The sequence below is a fragment of the Anthonomus grandis genome, chromosome 8 (assembly GCF_022605725.1).
Source record: "Anthonomus grandis grandis chromosome 8, icAntGran1.3, whole genome shotgun sequence".
Lineage (NCBI taxonomy): Eukaryota > Metazoa > Arthropoda > Insecta > Coleoptera > Curculionidae > Anthonomus > Anthonomus grandis.
Window position 1 is genome coordinate 12,394,959 of NC_065553.1, and position 12,398 is coordinate 12,407,356.

The following is a 12,398-nucleotide window of genomic DNA, read 5'->3' on the forward strand; positions in this document are numbered from 1 at the left end:
CTTTCATGGCGATAAGGATGTCAGATGGGGGTGGGAAAAGGGAGTTTATCGCCTATAGTTTCAATACTGAAAATCGACTACAGTTTTCTCATACTGCTTGGGATATTTATAGAATGGCCCTATAAATATGGTCGATTCGAAATACTCACATGTTGGGCGCCAAAGTTCCGCTTACTTTTGAATTTTTTGCCAGGGAAAGAACATATTTATTATTCCAGGATTAACCGGAAAAAAATGTCATTCCCCAAGGGATCTAGGAATCTTTCTACAGCGTCACAAATACAGTCCAGATAAAATGTTTGTCAAGAAAAGTATTTTTAAGGCAGTTACATCCAATGGTGGGTAAGCATTCTCCAACTGAATTTAGAAAAGTATATACAGACACTTAAAGCCACTTTAATTTTTTCGAGGCAATTAAAGTCATTGTTTTCTTTTTCAGGCAATTAAATGTGACGTAGCTAATTATCATATATACCTTGAATAATTATCAATAATAATGCAGGATATTATCTTGTGTAAATGAGATCAGTGCCAAAGCTTATAACATACTTGCCGTATGTTTTTAATGTTGCAGCACGTGAATATGCTGCCAAATATACTGAACGAGGGCATTATAGCAGAAAGCTATTTCGACGACTGGCAATACGTTTAAGAACAACAAAAAGCTTATATCTATTTGATGTTTCAATCAGAAGGCATCCGATACGAAACCGGAATGTATAGTTCTTGAATACGTTAAAGCTCTACGCGACCCTGGTTATTGACTTAGATAAATATGCAACGAAAATGCCTAGTTCCCTCTTTTAAATTTTATGGACTGATTAAGTTAATTTTTCTAGTTGCGGTAATGTTGATTTGCATAATATGCTTTATTGTTTCCCTTTTTTGGGGCCATTTATTATTGATTGAGTTATATCTTAACTTTATATAAATCACCTTGCCAATACTGTTAGAAGATGTTCCCATTAATCTAAGTGTAAATATGTGTTGCGTAGCACATTGTTTTCAAAGACTACGTGAATTAATAAGTAACAGATACCGATATCGCTAAATTGAGAGGCATAGTTTTTTTATATGTCCACTTATATCTCCCGATCTAACTATATTAGATTACTACTTATAGGAACGAATTAAAACAATGTGTACAAAACATGGCCCACAACCAGAGATGTGTATTTTCAAAAATGGTGGATAATTTGAACATTTGCAAAGTGTTTGTTCTTGTTTTTGGTTATAGCCCATTGGCCTTTAAACAAGTCCAATTTTGTTTACAAAAATTAAACTTAAGATGATGTTTTTCAAACAAAATTAAAAATGAATTATTGACGTTTTAATTAGGCCACCTAATGGCCAAATCTCAAGCTTAAAAATAGTTTTCATCATAATTGTCTCTTTTGTAATGTCAAAAAAAATTCAATAATGACAGTTCCCGAGATATAGCGACGACTCACGCTTACACTTGAAACACCCTGTATATTGTGATTGGACTAAATTAAAAGAAGGTGTACATCTAAACAGAGAAATCTAGGTTAAAACCCAAACCAATTACAACCAACAAAACTAACACTAAAAGCTAGAATGAAAGTAGCTAAATGAAATAAGCTACTTCCCTAGATCGATGACCAGTCATTTACCTAGATAGAAATTTTATGTAAAAATAAAAACAGAGACGGACTACAAAAACGTTACAATCTATATGATGGAATAAAACTTAAGTCCTTATGACAGTTCTAAAGTTAAAATTGCTATTAAATAACTTTCGAGTTGCAAATGGTATCATTAATTAACAATTTAAAAAATAGGTAAAATTAAGAAAAATCCAATGAGAGCAAGAAACAAGGGAAAATTTCAAGGTTATTTGAAAGCTCCTAAAGATGATTTAAAAAGGTATGTGGCGACTGAATATGACAACAGAAAACAAAAATAAATAAGATAAGAATCATCTTATCATCAACATCAACAATCTTAATCATCCTTTATATTATCGAAAAAATCTTATCTAAAAGGGAGAACTTCTGATAATCCTTCAATTTGTCAAACATATTGTTCTCTAGAAATTCTGCTTACGGTAAATCATTTAAACCAATGTCCTTAAGTATAATTAATTCAAATTAATTTTTTTATGTGGTAAGTATTCTAATATTTTTAATACATAACATATTGTACATTGTATTTTTAGTCCAGTTTTCAGATATTTTTTCAGTATTGGTTTTTATATATTTAATAATAATAAACACTGTTTGTTCTAGCTCTACTGCTTCAATGTCCCAATTGCCCAAAACGATATATTAAGAAGAACTCTCTGTACAAGCACGTGAAATTTGATTGCGGTAATGTGAAAAGCTGGTATTGCACGTATCCTGACTGCAATTATACCACTAATCGAAAAGAAAATTTAAAAAAGCATCTGGAATCATCAGTACATAGAACAATGAGTATATAAAATTGACTTTAAAATTAAAATAGGAATTGCTCGTAAATTTAAATTATTCTTAGTTTTAAATTATACATAGAGCTTTATTCGCATAAAAATTTCATATTCTGTAATTTTTATATAATAGAATTTTCCTAGTATAGTAAAAAAGCAAAAATTTATTTACCTGTATTGGACCCCTTACGGTTTGTAGGTTATATAAAATTATAATGCTTATTTATATTAATTATTATTAGGAATAAAACAACTATGATATATTATTACAGTAATATAATCGAATATTTATTTTTAAATACAATTGCTACTAATTGTTAATTGTTAATTTTGTTTAAATATAATTTTCTTAATCCTAGACTATGTGTGTCCAAAAACCGAATGCAAACGAAGATATAAACTACAAAGTAGTCTAAGAAATCATCTTAAATATGAATGTGGAGTCAAGCCTATGTTCCAGTGCTCATATTGTTCCTATGTTGGAACTCAAAAGGGAAATTTAAAGCAACATTTGAGAAGGATTCATCAGAAGTTCTTAAATGGCTTTGATTAAGTAAAGATGGAAACTAATCAAAATTTACAAGAATTATTGGATAATTTCTTTGTATTAAAATATAAATTAAAAATATGAGTTTTAATAATCCACTGTAAAATATTTATAACTTAAAAAAGATATATTTTTATAACTATATCCAAATTTGTAGTTTTTCAGCTATTTTAAACTCATGGTTTTTAAGTATACCGTTGAATTATAAGTTGTAATAATTCTAAAAAAAATATAATCTAGAATCTTCTCTACATTTACTTCCAAACTAAAGACTTCATTATATTTATCATTATAAAATGTTAATATATGCCACTGTATTTAATACATAGATTTTTCCATTAAATGCACGACTGCTTGCTATAATTAATAATGAATTGGTATACTGTTTCATTATTAAAGACATAGTCCAATGAATTTATCTAAAATGATGAGACTATTATAAACTGAAATGTATCTATACTGCGTATATATATTACTTAACAAAAATGATCTATTTGGTTTTACTTTAAATAAAAGGTCAGTCTACTAGACTCGGTTTATTTTAAGTCACCATTAGCAAATATAGATGGCAACAATAGGTGTAATTTAAAATTTAAAAAATCTTAAAAAAAGGCAAGGAACACGTATGTATTGATATATCATCATTTTACGTTATGAACGTATCACCAAATATCTACAAAATCTTAAAATATTCTGTAACATTCAATTAAAGGGGAAAGTGGTCATCATGCCCATTTAAGTTATGCGGGATTTTTTAATTAAAAACATATATTTGTTTAACGTGAATTAAATTGCACGCACTATTATTATAAAAAATCTTTCCAAATCATAAATATTTAAGTCAATTTTCAATTTTGTCAGCTTATCTTGTCATGTACAATATCGTCTCTTTTGTCTACTCGTCTTAATTTATCGTTATGCCTCCCTCTCCAAGTTCTATTTTATCTTCTCTTCATTTATTGAAGATAATTATCTTGTATGATATTCCTTTTAATTAATTTAATACCTCATATCTGACTTTATTCTTTTTATAAATACAGACTTCACATTTTATATATTTCTAAATGGGGAAGTCTCTATCTCGATCTATATGCAAGAAAAAATGCATATAGATCATTTAGGTAAATGTATTATACATTTCTGCTATGCAGTTTAGTTAGTAGTAGAATGGCTGTCTCCATTTAGAAATCTATATATACACATTCTCCTTCAAAATATGGACTTTTATTCAATTATCATTTTATTGCATCATTGAACTCAACTGCTTCTATCTATATTTTTTTTATTCACATTTATTGGCATGTCAATACGTATTAGCATTTATGTTATCAATTACTTCAGTTCATTATTATTAAATTATATCAACTTTTAAAATATCGAATATTTATTTTATTGTATTTATCAATACATATTTTTGAAACTGTTTAGTTAAATTTATATAACAGATAGCTTTTTGCTTCGATTTCAAATAATGGATTATACTATTTATTTATTTTGAACAGCTGTAAATATTTTTGTGTAGATACAGGTGATGGCAATAAATCCTTAAATCAATCCACCTCTCATGTTATTTAATTATTATTTGCAGTTTTATATTTCTGCACTTGCCGAAGAAGTTACAAACATAAACAGTCCCTTTACAATCATCAGCGGTTCGAATGTGGAAAAGAGCCCCAATTTACTTGCCCCCAATGCCGATTTGTGACAAAAAGGAAATATTCACTAAAGTCTCATATGGCTCAGTTACATGGAGCAATAATTTTATAATTATCTAATAGTCTAATTAGTGTATTGTTTGACAAGCAGTTTGTTATTTTATGCACATTTTCGAAGTAGTACTAAGGGTTATTTAAAATTTTACAGTTATTTATAAACCGTTAAATAAATTATGTCTTTGTTTTTTGTAAATAAATGATAAAAATTATTTTGCACTCAGCACTTATTTTTGATAACTGATGGTCTGACAGAATGGTTTTTGAAATTGCAAATCTATAAAGTGAGCAATCTATCAAGTAGTAGAGAAAAATTAAGATATTATGCAATATTATTCTGCGTGGTCATGGAGTGAACCTGGAATAATTAAATTTAGTAAATCGTAGTTATTATGTAGAAAAATGAAGGCGTATACGTGGTATGGGTTTAAGTTTTGCTGAATCGTATGTGGAGAATCGAATATAAAGAATTGGGGAAAGTGATGAGATGTATCTAGGGAATAAAAAGTATCTAGGGATGTGCCTTAGGTATCACTCTTTTGTATATTATTTCATATAAATAAGCTCATACATATCAGATGAATAAAAAAGGAAAAATGCCTTAGTCTTCCCACTTATTTGTAGTTGTGATGAAAATTTAACAAACCTGGGTTTTTGGAGGACTATGTGTTCTTGTATTATATATAGAATTTTTGTTTTCTTTTTGTTTTTGGCAGTGAAGAAATAAAATTCTAGACAGCCGGCCTACGTTAAATATCAAAAATACCAAACTTATGACCATTACAAAATCAGTTTAGCAACTGAAAAATCTACGGATTAACAGAAAGTCAGTAAATATAAACGCTTAAAGTCAACCAGGAAAAACAGTCAATGAAGTTACTTAATACACTGAGGAATAAAACCAAAAATTGGACAAACCAGAACCATATAATAGCCGTAGAAATTTTAACTTATGACAAGAGTAAGAATATTGAGATACGATGTTTTCTCAGTGTTGCTATATGGGATAGAATCCTGGATATTAAAGAAAAATATAAGTGATCGACTGAAAGTATTTGTGATGTGGTCATATAAGGATCTTAAGAATAAGTTCCGTGGAAGTGATAACCAATAAGGAGGTACTAGGGAGAATGAGAAAAGGAAAGGGAATATTGAACACAATTAAGACAAGAAGTGTTCCAGCATTAAAAGTGACAATAGCTAATCTTTTAAGAGGTGATGGCACTTGACGAAGAAAATAACAAAATTCTTAATTGCTTAGTTGCGCATATAAAATTCAATGACTATATCTATTGACATGCACGGTTTATATAACTGTCAGGCAAAGTCACTGTTAAGTATACATTTTATAACAAAATTCAATTTTTGTTACTGTTTTGGATTTAATGGCTTTCAATGTTCTTTCTTTCAATTTAAATTTAGTAAAAAGACGATTTTTATTTGACAAAAAATTATTGAAATTTTTTTTTATATATAACGAAGTTAAATTTTTAGGAGAAATTTTTAGGTGTAACAATTTTCTAAAAACGTACAAAAATAAATGGACCTTAAAGCGCCATATACAATACGAATGTAGTAAGTGTCCTCAATTTAAATGTCAACAATGTGGAAGATTGTTTCTTCGTAAGTCAAGTATGAGATGTCATAGTCTCATTTGCCAAAATGTCATGAGTAATTTTTATAAATAAAAACTAATCGTAAAGCTTTATTTTTATTTTATTAATTAGTTTTATTTATTAAAATTAAATTAGTTTTATTTTGTTAATTAAAATATGAGAGCTAGTACATACTATCTACATGCCAGCTAAAATGGAAAATATAAAGTATATGTAGTTCCCTATTCTACCAATATGTTAAAATATACAAAAAAATATTTATAATTTGGTCGAAACTCTTAAATAATTAAGTACAATTTTATTGCAATAACCTATACTTAAGTTTTAAGGACTGAACCAATGAGAAAGCATGATACCTTCAACAGACTCTTATCTGTTTCATTTATTTGTAATTATTTTTTATTTTTTACTTGCTTAATAGTAACAATATTTTTAGCTGAGTAAAAATTTCAAAGTTAGTAAGTAGACCAGTTTAATACGTTATTGCACGCAACCTTGAAAATCTGATAAACGGTGCCTGCAATATAACATGTCTATATATCAATACTCTAAGAAACCAGTCGCATCAAATAGTATCAATTTATTAACTAATAATTATAATAATTTATTTTTTAAATAATTTAGTTAAATTTTTAGGGGAAACTTTTATGTGTAACAATTGCCCAAGAACGTACAAAAATATAGGGACTCTCAGGCGTCACATGAAATATGAATGTAGTAAGTCTCCCCAATTTGAATGCCAACAATGTGGAAGATTTTTTTTTCACAAATCCAGCATGAAACGTCATATTCTCGCTTGTCAAAATATTATGAGTCATTTTTATAAATAAAATTGAAGTATAAACTTTTTTAAATTTCTTTAAATTATATATAAGAAAACTACGTTCCCATGAAAAAGAAAATCTATGATATTTTTATAGGGTATGGGGAATAGAAAGGATATGTATTTCCATATTCTACTAATAGGTTAATTTATTAAAACTATCATATTTAATTTGATTAAATATTTTATTTTAATTATATTAAGTCATCTCTATGTCAGAATTTTTCGTCCTACCTAGACTTATTTGTCTTGCTTAGAACAACCTAAATTAAAACTTACCTTGATTTTATACTTTGATGATCAAGAAACAGAAATTGCAGTAGGTATTTCTAAATCTGTTTATTCTCCTGTGAAGCAAAATAGGACACTGATTATAACACTTAAATTAAAACACTGATATTAATTTTAGCACTATTTTTGATAGATGTAATGACCTGACAATATTAAAAATATAATGTTTGTTTTCTTATTAGTATAATATATGTTAGGGAACTATTTAAAGAACTGGAGTAATTTAAAACAAAACAAGCAATTAAGAATTTTTTTTCTCTTATTGGCAAGACGGTAACAACGTATTTAACGCAGCAGTGATTTTAACTTTGACTTGCCGTTATTACGGGTATGCGGTTGTTGTCTAAAATAATGAATAGAATAATACTATTGCTTTTTAATGTTTATTGATTGCTCTCAGGTAGAAAAGACTATGGAAATGTATTTAAAATTTTTGTACAAATATATTAAATAAATGAATATTCTAAATTTTGTTTTCCAGATCATCCATCAAGTTTTAATGTTGTCAAATAATTAAAAAAAAAGATAGCACTTGCAAGTTATTTCTAGTACAAATGCAATTTTCTCTTTTGGGTGCTATCTTCGTTCTGAAGTTCAGCTATCATCAAAACTATGCATATTTTGATTCTACAGATTTAAGCAGTTGATTGTTATTACAATTGTACCATTCTCTGCAACCATACATTCCTTCTTCTTTCTATGGATTTTTTGCTAATTATTTATCCCTGGATAATAGTAGTTTATATATCTCCCCTCATAACATGCCCCAAGTATGTATTGTAGTAGACACTTCTCAGTATTCTCAGTATTTGATGGTACATCTATATTTCAATGCTTCTCTCTATCTTCTATCTGACTTCTTCAGAGCTATTATTCTTTGTGGTAATAACAGTTGTCACATAATTATGTTTTCTCATAAATTTAATTTTTTTTACTATGTAAACCTATGTCAGGGAAATTTGGTAGTTAGATACCACAAATATTTTTATTTTACTGATGTTAAGTGATAATCTATATTGTTTACTGAATTTTGCTATTTTGTTAGTTAATATCTGAAGTTGTTCTGAGGTTTTCACAATTATAACCGTTTAATAGGCATATCTAAAGTTGTTTTTTGAGGTCCCATATATTTCAATACCTATATCTTGCTTTGAAAGTGCTTTTTTGGGGTATCCTCTGAATATAGATTTAATAAGAATGGGGGAATTTACATCCCTGTCTTGCGCCTTTTTTAATTTTGATGTTCTCTATTATCTTTTGAATCGAATATTTACTTTTTAGTCATAGTATATAAAAGAAAATGCAGTAATGTATTGAAATTTAAATGTAAATCATAGAAACAATGGATATTTGAATAATTTCAAGTAGTCATTTGTTTCTAAACCTTAATTTCTAAACCTTTAATTAAATTTTAATTATTTCAGTATTAACCACAAATTAACTGAACAAATTTTTTATGTTTTTTGCACTAGTTATATCTAAATGTGCATATACTAATTAAGTTTTTTTTAGGGTTTTTCTGTCCAAAATGCGGCAAACTATATCTTAAAAAGAAGAGTTTAAATGAGCACATTAGGCTAAATTGTAGAAAAAATCCTACTAAGCAATGTGCTTTTTGTACATATGCTTGCTTTGATAATTTCTCTTTAGTGAGACACCTTAAGAAAAAACACGTACCCAAACCATCTTTGTAAAAATTCATGTATATTTTTTTAATTTAAATTAATATATAATATTAATTTGTAATTAAATGCACATTTTTATCTTGTTACTTAGTAAATCCAATCGATTTATAGAATAAGAAAAAAAATGCTGTTTTTTTCATTCATTACTGGCAGAAACCTTTTTTGTACAATTAAGTTTTCTACACATTTTGAATACTTAAATGTGCTCCTTAATATGATTTTTTGATAACTTCATTAATTTAATTTTCAGCTGAGTAATCTTATTGCATGCATTCTTCATTATTAATATAAATATAGAGCTTACTAGTGATTTTTCATCAATTATAAATAAATCTATGTTATTTCAATAAGTTCCTAAAAAGCGTAAATCGCGTCCACTGAAGTTATGCATTAATGAAAGCAAAATATTGGAGAAATTAGTACGTATATAAAACAGAGATCAAGGAATTTTAATAAAAAAAATTATGTCACACATTAAAACCTTAACTAGCAAATACGATTTATTTTAGACTTATATCCATGCAAGCAATGCGGCAGGAGATTTCAAAAAAAGAACTCTATGTATTGCCATTTAAGAAGATATTGTATGCGTCAACCCACTTTTCCTTGCCTGGTGATTAATTGTGGCTACAAGGCATTTACTGAATATAACTTAAAGCGGCATACAAAATGTAAACATGAAAGAAGATATAAGAATGCGTAAATAGCTTAACAACAAAACAACAATAAATATTGTAGAATTTTAGAAAAACGTTGAAATTTTCTTTATTGAGTTCTATGCTGTGTAGTCTTATCAGGCGGATTCTTGTATTTTTATGAATGCAAAAAAGTTTAACGTTTTTTTTCTTTCATTATAAATTCAAATTTTGAAGAATAATTTCTTACATAACACAAGGCTGAAATGCCCTTTAAAAATAAACAATTCAGTACCTATAGATTAAAAAAATTATTATAAAATTCCAAAATATAAGTAACTGATAAATTTTTTGTAGGTTTCGGTTATCGCAGGTACCATACGTGCGATGTTTGCTTTAGAACTTACAGATGGCGGCGGGGGTTGCAACAACATAAAAAATACATGTGCGGTGATAAGGAACCTCAATTTCCTTGTCCCTTTAAGGGCTGCACTTACAAGGCGAGAATTAAAGGAAATGTGAGGCAGCATATTAAAGTCATGCATGCACGTTCAAACTAAAAAACTATATATTACATTTCGTGATTTTTAATTGAGTGATTGATTGAATTTAATTAGATTATAAATTATTATGATTTCTACTTTGAATCTTACAAGTTTTTAGAATGAGTAGTTTGGGCTCTAGTCAGCGTCATCAATTAACGGTTTGGGTAAATTATTGGTAGTACGAGTTAAGTACCCAATCTATTTATTTTCTTAGAGCAGTAGCTTAGACCGATTACTATCAAATCTCAAGATTGTCTCGATTGTCCCTTTTCATCGACCTGCTGAATCTGGCCCATCTTTAAATTTCTCTTACTTCAAACCGCCACTTTTTCAATTTTTAAGCTCTACAGTAGTGACCAATTTATTGCCCTCATAGGTTGACCTATTTTAATCTTTTGAGCTCGATTTCTCCCTAAAAACTTAACCTGCACAAAAATGGTTTAGACACAAATTGCTTAAAACGATAAATGTAACCTTTTGGGACCATTGGATTTGATTTTGCAGTCTATTTTGAAGGACAGTCTAGTTTTTCTGGAACCTCTATTGCTTACTTTGGATTTGAAAAGAGTATTTACGTAAAAGCACAATGAAAATAATAAAAAATAAAATAAAATGCAAAATAAGCTTAAAATAAAAACCTAATTGATCAACATCGGACATCTATCAAACAATAGTTGCGTTTAGTTATATGAGGATTCTAAATGCTATTATATGAAAAACAAAGACTTTTTTTTCCAGTTCCTCACAAAAGTGCTCAATGTAGTACTAATCTCCTGGGCTTGTGACACTATTTAGTTAAATTTGCGATGTATTTAGCTGAATTTGTACACTTCCAGCTTATGGTCTTTTCGAGTAATTCAAAATTCACTCGAATTACTCTCGACTGATTGTTCTATTGCCTATAAATTGTAAAAATAAAAGAATCAATATGTGATATATTGTTCTTTGACAATCCTACCGACTGCCCAAATAACGATCGTCATTTAAATTGATAACACTATATCCACACTATAATCCCTCTTTAAAAACACAACTTCTTTATTAAAATATACAATTTGCAAAATATATAAACTTAAAGTGATCTAAAGCGAGCAGCGTTATGACTTTGCTCTGACTATATATATAGGATGAGGGGTGTATAACTATCCTACCGACTGAGCTAATTAAAAATAGATAACCCAAAAGTTGAACACTTCCAACTTTTGAGAAGCGGAGCCAGGGTAAGTTAAAGGTTCAATTAATAAATTACCTAATGAATAACTTAGTTCATCAACATCGGACACTTATAAAATAATGGTTGCATTTACTCAGAAGGATGCCATTACAGAAATGCCATTATATGAAAATGAAATACAATGCTACCGACTGCGCCAATTATGATCGTCAATTAAACCGATAACACTAGAAGTAATTTTTAAAATATACAATTCGTAAAATACACATAAACTTAAAGTGATCTGAAACAAACAGCATTATGGCTTTGCTCTGACTTTACTCTGATTAATTATGAAAAGCACAATAAAAATAATAAAAAGTACAATGAATTTTAAACTAAACTGAAAATATGCAACAATAATAACATATACACATCAAAATGGTCTAAGGAACACAGTAAAATAAATATTTGGGTACAAAAAATCATGGCAGAACAGCGTTTTTTGCTACTTGCACATTTTGTCGAAATAACGCAGATTATAATTTTTAAATTCTAACGCAATATCGCATTTTCTGTGGTTCCAACCGAATAATTGTGATTTAATTTTTATTCAATAAAAATGGAAAGACGACATTTAACTCGAGAGGAAATGCTAAGAGCAGTCGGAATGCTTGAGGCAGGCACAAGTCAAAGAGACGTTGCAAGAGCTTTGAATACATCTCCCAGTGTAATTAACCGTTTGTGGACAAGATATAGAGACACAAATGATGTTAGAGAACGGCATCAAGGCCCGTCGCAAGTTACCACACCTGTCCCAGACCGTTTTATAACTTTGCAAGATCAAAGAAATCCCACGGTAACAGCCTCTGTTTTGGTTCAGCAGCTCTCACGAGTGCATAACGTCGAGGTTTCAGGTAAAACTATTAGAAACCGTTTGCATGAGAGAGGACTTCATGCCAG

The 12,398-nt window shown here is 28.7% G+C and overlaps 1 protein-coding gene across 1 annotated transcript; it reads left to right on the forward strand.

Annotated features, from left to right (window-relative positions):
• The first annotated feature begins 335 nt into the window (after positions 1-335).
• LOC126739793 (zinc finger protein 449-like) lies at positions 336-9,168 on the forward strand. The gene is made up of 4 exons (XM_050445608.1): positions 336-342; positions 2,250-2,435; positions 6,940-7,020; positions 8,930-9,168. Exons 1-4 carry the CDS (start codon positions 336-338, stop codon positions 9,109-9,111), a joined length of 456 nt encoding a protein of 151 aa, XP_050301565.1. The 3' UTR covers positions 9,112-9,168.
• Positions 9,169-12,398: the final 3,230 nt, after the last annotated feature.

What these genes read in the sequence shown, in the direction of transcription:
- LOC126739793 (XM_050445608.1), top strand. An exon ending in ATCAGTACATAGAACAATGA is followed by an intron (nt 2,436 to 6,939) that starts GTATATAAAATT and finishes TTAAATTTTTAG; the next exon opens with GGGAAACTTTTATGTGTAAC. An exon ending in TCACATGAAATATGAATGTA is followed by an intron (nt 7,021 to 8,929) that starts GTAAGTCTCCCC and finishes AGTTTTTTTTAG; the next exon opens with GGTTTTTCTGTCCAAAATGC.